Source organism: Solanum dulcamara, chromosome 4 (genome assembly GCF_947179165.1).
Source record: "Solanum dulcamara chromosome 4, daSolDulc1.2, whole genome shotgun sequence".
NCBI lineage: Eukaryota > Viridiplantae > Streptophyta > Magnoliopsida > Solanales > Solanaceae > Solanum > Solanum dulcamara.
Window position 1 is genome coordinate 2,605,707 of NC_077240.1, and position 12,281 is coordinate 2,617,987.

The window sequence follows — 12,281 nt, forward strand, 5'->3', positions numbered from 1 at the left end:
AAATTTTAATAAATCAATAATAGTAATAACTAGTTATTATTTGATATAATCTTCTTACATGATACGGATAATCTATTCATGTTGGCATGATGGTTTTTTCTTACAAAATTTTAAATTATGGATCTTTTTTGCAAAATACAAACTCTTGGGTTGAGATTTATATTTTTAAAAAATGAAATTTGGAATTTGAGATTTCAAATTGAAGTAAAAATTCTATACAAAATTTATAAACAAATACTGATTTCAAATCAAAATTTGGACTCGAAATCCGATGGCCAAATCCCTCATTAAAGCCGTCGCCATCCAATAGGCCGCTAGTTACAAGGATGGAGGTTGGTCATGGGGGGCGGGGTTGTAGTAGGACCATGAATTTTGGGCCACAATTTTAGCACTTGGCCTAAAAAAAAATATATGCACATGGCAAGAGCAAAAGACTAGAGGACCATTAACATTTAAAGGCCTGGGCATTTTCAGCAAAATTTGTATGTAACTTTTCATAAATTTAACAGAAGGACACGAAGGCAAAAGAACTTTGTCGGATCTGTTAGGAATCTAATACAAGTTCAACGCACAAAATGACAATTACCAAATCTACAGTTTACGGCCTAAAATTCTTCTTCTTCTTCTATCGTGAAAAGGACGACACATTTTTTTTTTAATGGTAGGCCAGAGAAGGAGAAAGTGGAAGATGGGCCTGAAAAAAGGTGTTGTAAGTTGCAGGAAGACGTAGATAGTTGAGAACTTGAGATTTTAGTGGTACCAATTAACCTCTTTCGAGATAATTTCTTTAATGTGATTTTAGGTCTATTTCGATTTTTTTACACCTCCACTCGTTATAGTTTTATAACTATGATGCATCTAGAGGTTAACGTAAGACATGATCAAACTATCTCAATCGATTTTAGGTTAAGACATCAATTTTATATAGGGCGAATAACTATAAACTCAATGTTGATCTCGAGTTTGGTGATTTGTTCGAAAGAAATTTGAGGACTCATTTTAAGGATACTGTAGTTTGATAAATGTGAGTAGCCTTTTCGTAATGAGACAAGCATGAAGGATTTTGAAGGCAGTTTAGGAAAATTGTAGCATAATTAGTACATCTGTTTACTCATCATTTCTATTGGTTTTGATAAATATTTGTCATATGTCGTACATGAAGTAATTGTAACCTAAAATTATCACAACATATTGTGTACGAAATAGGGAAATTGCTAGTCTCCTTTCATATATTGTTCTTTCACTGTTACAATTTTCCTTTTCCCAATTTATCCCTTCCATTTATCTATTAAGTACCACATAATTTTGCTAATTTTTTTTTTTTTTTTGCCGAAGTCCCTTTTTTCTTCTCCCATGAAATCTGAAGAGTTTGGAAGAGAAAAAATGTTTGAGGACATCTAAATTGACAGAAAAGTCCTCAAGTAAAACCCATATTAACAATGTGGTTAACATACTTTTTTCATCCAAATGATTTTTCTTAATTGCTAATAGCTGGATTAGTAGTACCCATCTGAATCTGGCCGTTATCGTTACTGTTTTTCTCCGTCTTCTTCATTTCTTTCAGTTCTCTGGCCGTCTTTCTCCAGTTCCAGAAAGTTCCAAACAATACTTCCATTTCTTCTAGAGTCTTCCCTTGAGTTTCCGGCATCAATGTGAAGAAAAACACCCACGCCACCGCCGCAAAGGCAGCGTACAAAAAAAATGCCGCTCCGATAGTTATCGCCTTTTCGAGGGACAAAAATGTCATTGACACTGCTCCACTTGTTACTCTGTTCACTGCTACCCCTATACTGCATCCAGTTGCCCGGAGCCTCAACGGAAAAATCTCCGAGCTGTAAACCCACGTTATCGGACCCATACCGATTGAGAAGAGCGCCACGTAAGCTAACACCATTGTTATGCAAAGTGCTATTGCCCAAACTAATTTGTGTTCTGAGTGCTCGATTATTGTCAGGCCGGTGGCGAGAAGCACCAACGACCCCACCATTCCGCCGACACTGGTCAATAGCAACGGCCGGCGACCGACTCTGTCGAGCATAAATGTGGCTACTAGAATGAACAATGTTTTGACGACTCCGACGGCGACGGTGCAGAGCAACTTGTCGTGATCGGACTTGATCCCGGCTTTTTCAAAAATCCTCGGGCTGTACAAAACGACGGCGTCAATTCCACTTGCTTGCTGGAAAAAATGGATTCCGACGCCGGTGATTAAAATGTGTCGGACGGCCGGCGTCGGAGAGAAGATCAATTCCTTCCATACGTTGTCTCCTTTGGGGCGTTTTGGTACCTGGACGATGTCGTCGTTGCAGTTTTCCGGTATGCCGGCAGCTTCTTTGATATCGGCGAGTCTCAACTGCGCTTCTTGCAAGGAATCAGATGTTTTGTTGAGAACTCGCCTTGCATCGCCGAGTCGACCCTGCATAACAAGCCAACGCGGTGACTCCGGCATGGCGAGAACACTTACTGCCAAGAATACTGATGGGACTGCTCCAATTCCGAGCATGAATCGCCAACTCAGGTGAGGTGGAAGTTTTGAGAACGCCACGTTAGATACATATCCCAGCAATATACCTGTCATTAACAAATTTATCTGAGTCTATTTGTGGATAAAAATAAATATCGAATATATATGGCTCTCATATAATTGAACATTTTTTGTCATTTTAATTAAGGACTTCTCAACAAATCCTCCAGCTGACGCTGCTGATATTAAAGTATTGAATAAAATAGCATGGTACCTATGCCAATAACAATATTTGACTATTCTTACAAGGTAACAATTGTGTTCATTTATGGATATCTTTTAAATCGCAACAACTTAGACTACTTCCAATAATTTGCCACACTTTTTATTTTACCTTTTAAACTTCACTCCAATCAAATAATATGATGACGTCTTTATGTTACCAACCAGGAGTTTATTAGAACAAGCAAGAATTTTAAAATAAAGAAATCTCTCTCAAGTCTTGGCATGGAAAAATTAAAATAGAGAATTATAGTACTCTCTCTCTTTCAATTATTTGAATTTATAATTTTAAATTGAACATATATTTAAAAAAATGTAATCTTATAATCTTGATCAAATCTGATATGTGAATAGTTGAAAGTAAAAGTTTGATAAAAAGGGGGGGAAAATCACGTTTTTGAAACAAAATAGTAATTTGAGTTGGTGATAGAACATAATCTATAGTAATTACAACTGACAAAAGTGCAAATTATTTAAGGATATTAAATACAATTTGAATCCACAAAAAAATATTGGAATAGGAAAGCTGGTCTTCGTCTTGCCTTCAGGATTCTGCTGTGTATATTTTTCTCTTTCGTATCAATAAAATGATACTACAAAAACATGTTGTTTGTCATTATTATTGACTCGTGCCATCACTAAAGAAAACGACAATTTCAGCGTTAGATTCAAAGTCCCACGCCAATGATTTCAATTTTTTTAATCAAAATAACAAAATATTATTACAAAAATCATAAAAATTAATTTCATATATTACTGTTATAGTGAAATGTAAAAATAATTATCTAAAAATCTTATTAGTCATATTTATTGTATCCTTTTAAGATCATAAATTGTGCTTGATAGTGTTAAATAATTTTATGACGATATATATATATATAACTTGAAGTTTTAACAGTTAACTAAATTACCACGTACCAAAATTGATGAAAACTTCCGGGAAGGAAGTAAGAAAACCGCGAGATGACGCCGGCGAGAGTTCTGCTGTGTAAACCGGAGCAACCATGAGAGCGTACCCGACACCAATTCCGGCGACGAATCGACCAAACATGAGCAAGGCATAATTGGCAGCAAAACCCATTAGAAGAGCTCCGGCGAAGAAGATCGCGGCAGCCACTACCATAGTGTACCGGCGGCCAATCCAGTCGGAGGTCCGGCCGGCTGCGGCGGAACCCAAGAGAGAGTAGACATTGAGGATTCCCACTAGAATCTCCACTTTGAAATCGCTGATATTGAGGTCTTTCTTAATATAGATGATTGCTCCACTCATTACCCCAATATCTGCATGGACCAAATAACTAAAAATTAAATACCCATTACATTATTTCTAATTCAAGAAAATGGTCTTCTTCAAATAAGATTGTCAGAAACACAGATTCAAAATTTAAATATTGTATTTATAAGATCGTTAGTAACGATCAATATTAAATAATATATATTTACGTTTGCATCAAAATAGTGTATGTTCAGTTCAACCTTGTTAGATAAACGTTGCATCTGCCTCTAAACTCGATAAAATGAATGAAGAGAAAAAAGAAATATTGTTTGTTTTCACGCGAGCAAATGTTTTCTTCTTATATTAAAATAATTTGAGATAATTTTTTTTTAAAAAAAAAACAATGAATAATTTGAGACAGTTGGAGCATGTGAAGTTTTAAGCAATATATATATAACATGTTGAAAGTAAAAATGAAGAAGTATGTTAAGAAGGGAGAAAATTAAAGTAGTTAATTACCATAACCAAGCAAGATGGATGCCAATGAAGCTAGAAAAGTACAAGCAATTGCATATTTGTTTGTTTTTGGTTTCTTTGGAGGATCAAAATCTTGAATTCTAGCTACCTGGTTTTGTTTATCGTCCGCCATTATTGGAAGAGAAAAATAGCTAGCCAGAGAGAGAAGGTATAGTCACCCAAAAGTGTATTGTCTTCATCTTTGAGTTTATCAAACACCTTTATTTATATACAAAAAGGGCCCCTAATATTGACCCAATATGTTTAAATTATTGAGCTTCATGGGGTCCATTTTAGTTTTGGTTTAATTTATTGGATATATTTACTTGACACACATTTCTAGACTCACGTCGTAGAATTTCACTAGATCGTTGTTGTTGTATTTACTTGATACACATTCAACTACAACAAGCTCATTACAATCAGCAAAATGTTGTTGTTGGAGTTAATTATCTCTTATTTTTAATTACATGTCACAAATTTGAATATTAATAATAAAATTTTATTCCACAAAGAGAATTACATGATTCGACTCTAAATTAATTCGACTCTAAAATGGATATTGAATGAGTGGGAAACCTAACAAAACAAGCTCATTAGTACATATTGTTCGTTTTCGTGATGTCGACATCCAGTTTTATGGTAGGTTTACACTTAACCACGTCGCTCAATTAATGACTAAATTATCTTCTTAAGTCAGATGAAACATAATTAGGAACAATTAGCTAAATATTCTATTGTTTAATGTATATACAAAGATTACTAAAAAGGTAAAAATTATACTCCTGTTAGCAATTTTATCCAAAAGTTCCTTCTTTTTCGTAGTAATGATGCGGATAAATAGTACTTAACCAATATAAAATCAAAAAGTGAATCTATTGAAGAGGAAAGAAAAAGAAAAAAAAAACTAATGGAATCGGATAAGATATATGTTGGGGGAGGAAGCACCATAACTAAAGTTTGATATGATGATAAATAATGAAAATAAATTAGATACGAGAATTTTACGTGGAAACCCTCTAACAAATAGAGGGAAAAAACCACGGGTAGAAGGATTTTTACTATTATGATATGGAGTACACCGTTCTCAAATACAAGGAGAAAACAACAATTAACATTTCTCTCTTGTAAAAGGAACAACTCACTAAAGAGGATACTCAAGACTACAATATTTATCTTGGTGTATAACTCTCTTTATAGGACTACATTGTGAATGCTCCTAGGACTACATCGTGAGTTCTACCAAGTTATGTTAGAAGGAATGAACTTATATTTATAAAGTTATAAACCTTTTCCTATAAGAAAAGGACTAGCCAAATATATGAAAACTTTGTGTTTTCCTTTTAGGAAAAGAAAAACCCAATTATAGTAGGAAATTCTTTTCCTTTTCTGCTTACTTTTTCTATCTACTTTTTTCTTCTTTGAATTGGACTTTACTTAGTAGACTTTCTTTCAATATAGACTCATCAAAGACAGAGTGAATCTATGAGAATAACTGCAGAACTTTCCCGCTCTTTCGCGGTCGATAAATTGATTATTAAAGAATTAATCTAAAAAATGTTACAGAATAAATATTTGTTCTTATTTTTAAGTAGACCCATGGTATGTTTAGTTCGAAGTAAAATGTTTTCTACGAAATTTTTTTTAAAAGAAAATTACCGGGTTTTGGGATTGGGGTTGGGATTCATGAAAGCAGTAGTTTTATTAAGGGACTCAAAATATTAAGAAGTAAATATAAAAAAAAAAGTTAGAAGAAATTCTACATCTACTATATATATACATAAAAAATAATTTTAATAATATATAAATAATATAATTTTTCTTCGAAAATGATTCAAATGCACCCGGGGCCATTAGTAACTCTGCCCCTAGTCGGAAGCTGCCAAGACTTTGATTAGAGTCAGAATATCGGAAGGGGATATTGAAAGAGAGTTTTAAAAAATAATTTTCTCTCCTTTTTGACGGAAAGTCATTTTACTTGAATTTAAAATAATTAATCTAATTAAAAAACTATTTAAATCAACCAAACACACCTCATTGGTCACTTAAGAAATTAGAAAAGTTAAGGAGAATTTCTAATTACCCAGTTTTAAGGGGTTGATATTTTTTTGATTAAGTTAGTTATATGAAGAGTAATTTGATATTGTAATAAATCAAATTAACCAGGAAAAGCATCGGCTCTATAGGGTGGGTTCAGTACAAAGGAAAATGTGTCGATGAAAAATATTATTTATTTTTAAAAAAAATATGAGTTTTTTATTTATTTTTTAATTTTTGTAGAAAACAAAAAATATTTTCTAAAATTATTTGAATATAATTTAGACAAATACTATTGAATATTAACATGTGCAAAATGCATATATGCACATGATGTAAGTGAGAGTTAGTTGATGTAAATATTGTGTTAGTTAGCTGGATTAGTATCATGTATATATAGTGTTTGTTAGATGTGGGGACACTGGCACCACCTGACAATGGACCTGACAATGGGAATGGCAACAACAATTCTTCACATGTTCCTGCTGCTATGGATCTTACTGCCACTCCTGTTGAACAAGCCACTCCTGTTGAACAAGGTGAACAAACTCTATTGCAGGTCAATACTTCTCCTGCTGTGAATGCAAGACCAACAAGGACTACTAGGAGGCCTGGGTGGTTGAATGACTACATTTTCAATAATAGTCATGATGAAACTAGCACTTATCTTATGAACAAATATGTGTCATATGCAGCAATATCAAGCAAGTATAAGAGTTATTTAGCAAAATTCTCAAGTCAGTTTGAACCCAAAACCTTCAAAAAAGCCTCAAGAGATAGTAGATGGGTAGAAGCCATGAAGCAAGAAGTCAAGGCATTGGAAGAAAATCATACTTGGAAGGTTGTTGACCTTTCAAATGGGAAGAATGCAGTAGGTTCAAAATAGGTATACAAGATCAAATATAAAGCTAATGGAGAAGTTGAAAGATTCAAGGCAAGATTAGTGGCAAAGGGGTACAGCCAAAAGGAGGGCCTCGACAATAATGAAACATTCTCTTCAGTGGCCAAAATGATCACTGTGAGGTCTGTAATTGCATTAGCAGCATCAAATGATTGGAATCTTCGTGTACAACGCATTCTTGCAAGAAGACTTGTATGAAGAAGTGTATATGGAGTTGCCAGAGGACTTTAAGAAACAGAGGGAGACCAAGTTATGCAGGCTGCTGAAATCATTATATGGCCTGAAGCAGGCATCAAGGCAATGGAACATAAAGCTGACTGATGCCTTAGTAGCTGCAGGATTCAGCCAAAGTGCACATGATTACTCTCTCTTCAAAGAAAATCAGGTACTGATATTGTAATAATTTTAGTGTATGTAGATGACCTACTCATTAATGGAAACAACAACATTCTTATAGAAGAGGCGAAAATGATTTTGCATCATGACTTCAAGGTCAAGGATCTAGGGGAGCTTAAATATTTCCTTGAAATTGAAGTCCTGAGATCACAGTCTGGTATTATCCTCAATCAAAGAAAGTACATACTAGAACTCATATCAGAAATGGGCCTAGTAGGAACAAGACCAGCTGCCACACTATTAGAAGCTGGAAGCAAGCTGATCATTGTGGAGTATGACAGAATTGTTGGAGTCAAGGGTGATGAAGTCCTTGAAGTTGCTTTAAAATATCAAAGGTTGATAGATAAACTCCTCTATGTCACCATCACAAGGCCTGATATCAGCTTTGCAGTTCAAACATTGAGTCAATTTATGCAAGTGCCAAAGGTATCAAATTGGGAGGCAACCATTAGAATGGTCAAATACCTCAAAAATGCACCAGGATATGGTATCATCTTTAAATCACAACAGACACAGGAGTTGACATGCTGGTGTGATTGAGATTGGGCAGCATGTCCAAACATAAGAAGTTCCATCACAAGATATGCAGTGAAATTTGGAGAATCCTTGATATCCTGGAAATCAAAAAAACAGCAAACAGTGTCGAAAAGCTCAGCTGAGGCTGAGTATAAGAGTATGGCAGCAGTGGCAGCAAAGGTCACTTGGCTACTGGGACTGTTCAAGGAGCTGGGAGTACAAATACATCAACCAGTGAGAGTTTGGAGTGATAGCAAGGCAGCCATCCAGTTGGCTGCAAATCCAGTGTACCACGAACGTACTAAACACATAGAAATTGATTGTCATTTCATAAGAGATAAAATAAAGGAAGGAACTATCCAAACTGAGTTCGTAGGCACAGGTGATCAAGCGGACCTATTGACTAAGGGGCTGACAAGGCAACAACATTCGTATTTGATGACCAAGTTGGGAGTGCTGGACATTCTGCAGCCTCCAACTTGAGGGGGAGTATTGAATATTAACATGTGCAATATCCATATATGCACATGGTGTAAGTGACAGTTAGTTGATGTAAATATTGTGTTAGTTAGCTGGATTAGTATCATGTATATGTAGTGTTTGTTAGATATGGGGCCCACACTAATTAAAAGATAGTTAGTTGAGATTAGAGAGTAAACTTAGCTGCTAAGTATATGTAATCAGTAAGTGTAGATATTTTGTACGTTCTAACAATTTTTCATCTCTCTAAAACTTTACCTTTCTCTCCAGCTTATCTCTAAGCTTCTCCCAAATTCAACCTTCACGTTGGCTGGAATGGTGATTTCTACAAATACTATGAGAGTTGGGGGATGGATTAAGGCAGGGGTGGGATGGGGTGGGGATGAGAGTTATGGGAGATGAGGGTGAAGATGAGGTATGTTGTAGAGCAGTGACGGAACAATAATTTTTACTAACTAAGAGGGTTCGAAATATAAAAAGTAAACATACTAAGAAGGCAAAAGGGGTTCAATATCTACTTTATATACGCAAAAGTAAATTTAATAATTTATAAACGGTGTAATTTTTCGTTAAAGGGGTTTAGATAAATCTCCTCGACCTTTCTAGCACTGCCTTGTTAGAGAATGGAAAAGACACAATCAGTATAAAATGTTGGAACTTGTTTTTCTATTATTCTTTATTTTAAAGTTGATTATTTTTTTTTTAAAAAAAAATTCAAAATATTTGCCCAATAAAATATAGGAAAATTAGAAAACGTTTTCTCGAAATTAATGTTTCCTTCCTAGCGAACACAACCATAATTGCCCAAGATATAATTAGCTATTTAGGAATACTTTCTTTAGATCTTGTAAGCACTAAATTAATCTAGTATTAACCCAAAAAACAGCTAAATCCATATTGTGCTAAATGCTAATTATAATACGTGGAAAAAAAAAAGTAGCGCGTCTAAAGTAAAAAAAAAAATAATTAAAAAACAAAATTACCCCACCCCACATTCTTTCTTCTTCATACCCACCAACCATCTTCTTCATCACACCACCTCTATGTATTCTCATTTTGAATCTTAATTTTTTTTTCTTTCTAAACCCATTAAAGTAAAAAAAAATTAAAAGCAAAATCACCTCACTTTCACGTCCTTTCTTTTTCGCTCCCACTTACCCTCTTCTTTTTTACACCAGCTTTAGTTACTCTCCATTTTAAATCTTAATTTTTTTCTTTCAAAATCCATTAAGAAAAAAAAAATCTCTTCATTTTGGTGAAAAAAATTATTGAGATTTAAAAAAAGAAAAATGGTGGGTGATCAATAATTAATTAGGAGTCATGCAGTACAACTTGTGAACATATAGGACAGTAGTAATTGTTTTTACTGATAAAAAGAAACTGCCTTTAAAGCTTGGGAACATTAATTTGAATGTCATAATCTAAGTCTTTGAATAGAAATGCCACACATTTTGGGAGGAACAACATGATAAGCCACTGTAATGCAGTCATTATCAAAACCAATGAAAATAAGTTGCACCAGAGTATATAGCAAACCCATTCACATGATCTCCTAAAACCCAGAGTATACTACACATGTTAATATTTAATATATAATTTACCTAAATCGCATAGTGTTAAGAGCTAATTATATTATTTTTCTATTTTTTTCAAATTATAAAAATCTTTTAAAATTTATGAATTTCGGATACATCAATGAACTTCCGGATATATTAACAGATATCCGAATATATAAGGGAAGGATGTATTCGAGAGGACAAGATGTATCATTGAGGGGTAGAGATATATCAGAAAGGGGATAGGACATCCATATACATAAGAGAGTGATGTATTCGAGAAGGGAGGGATATATCCGAGAGGGTGATTGGGATGTATCAGCGAGAGGGGGGAATTGGGATGTATCAGCGAAGAAGACGTGTAAGACACCGAGGGGCCGGTGTTTTATTATTGTAAGGCGTCTAGAAGTCCAATTTTTGGTTGAGAGGGGAGTGATTATCCGAGAGGAGATTTTTTTTTTAAATGATAGAAAATTTTAGTGATTATAATAAAATAAGATGTATTTAGATAATTTTTACATATTTAATTAGTTAGAAAAATAACATTAATTAAAGTACAACTTGTGCGGGTTAATTTATATAGCAGCAAGTTGCATTAATTAACTAAAAATATTTCGACCTAGACGCAAAAAATAGAATTAACAACATTTGCTTTAATCTATTTTAAAAGAGTATATGTTATAATCCAACTTATCTCTAGTCATTCATTTAAGATTAAGGGGGGTAATGAAAGAGATATTATTTTTCAAACCCAAATGTTAACAGGGAGCCACTATTTTTTATGACAAATAATTTATATTTGATTGAGTGATTTAATAAGAGGAAAGTCTTAAATTGAGTGATTTTATTAAAATAAAATAAAATAAAATGATTTTGCTATATAATTTTTTATAATTGGATAACCTTTTGAAATATATATTTTTTTTATTCAATCCGTAAGTGATTACAAAGATCAGATAAAATATCAGTAGCAATTTTCAGTTGTAGGCAGCAGTAGCTGCTTTCACGGAACACGCCGATGATGATTATCCATAATTTCTTACATTATTTCAGGCCAGAAAAAAATTATTAGAATATTATTATCTTGCAATTTTTATTATTGGACCTAATAATACTTAGGAAAAAGGTAAGATACTTCCTTTTTGTGATCATTATCAATAAATAGAGTGATCATTTAAAACTAGTTCATTGAGTGTATGAAGATTGAATAGGGAAGAAAGAAAATTTGGGAAAAGGGGCCTCAAATCAATTTGGAAAGTATTGGGTGATAACTGCTGATATATTTGAAGTCAACACTGATGGGCTTGATATAATGTACTGATAAATGAAACAAATGACCCACACACATTTCTTTAGAGTTCTTATTATTTGACTATATATTTTCATTCACACTACAACTTGTTACATTTTCTTTTTCATTTTTGTATACTATAAATTGCTTCCGCCCACACGTCAATCACGATGTACTAATATAATTTGGATACGAAGAAGATAGAAAATATGCAAATTTATGCATACTTTTATGTGGTTGAGTGTCCCCTAATGCACGTGTCAACACACCATGTAACAATTCTCAGGGGTTTTGTATGGCCACGGGATAAACAAAGTTATCCATGAATTAAAATATTTTAATGAGATTAATTATCCTTTTATATATATATATATGTAATTTATTTCATTAATATGATATAAATAATGGATTAAATAGTCATGAGACTAACTAATATTTTTAATTAAATATAAAATAAAATAATCCTACATTATATTTTGAGATTGTTATCTTTTGTCTCTCATACCAAACACAACTCCTTTAAGTTACAGATTCTTAATCTAACTGTTTGTATTTTTCTAAATTGTTTTGTTAAAATTCTTGAATGACATGAGTTGTACTAGTATATTGTTGGAATCTATAACTCT

The 12,281-nt window shown here is 33.4% G+C and overlaps 1 protein-coding gene across 1 annotated transcript; it reads right to left on the reverse strand.

Moving 5' to 3' along the window:
• Positions 1-1,191: 1,191 nt before the first annotated feature.
• Positions 1,192-4,677, reverse strand: LOC129885462 (polyol transporter 5-like). Its single transcript, XM_055959742.1, has 3 exons — positions 4,482-4,677; positions 3,665-4,027; positions 1,192-2,571 (listed from the first exon to the last, which is right to left on the reverse strand). Exons 1-3 carry the CDS (start codon positions 4,609-4,611, stop codon positions 1,478-1,480), a joined length of 1,587 nt encoding a protein of 528 aa, XP_055815717.1. The 5' UTR covers positions 4,612-4,677; the 3' UTR covers positions 1,192-1,477.
• Positions 4,678-12,281: the final 7,604 nt, after the last annotated feature.

What these genes read in the sequence shown, in the direction of transcription:
- LOC129885462 (XM_055959742.1), bottom strand. Translation starts at nt 4,611, where the DNA reads ATGGCGGACGATAAACAAAACCAGGTAGCTAGAATTCAAGATTTTGAT. An exon ending in ATCCATCTTGCTTGGTTATG is followed by an intron (nt 4,028 to 4,481) that starts GTAATTAACTAC and finishes TGGTCCATGCAG; the next exon opens with ATATTGGGGTAATGAGTGGA. An exon ending in GGAAGTTTTCATCAATTTTG is followed by an intron (nt 2,572 to 3,664) that starts GTACGTGGTAAT and finishes TGTTAATGACAG; the next exon opens with GTATATTGCTGGGATATGTA.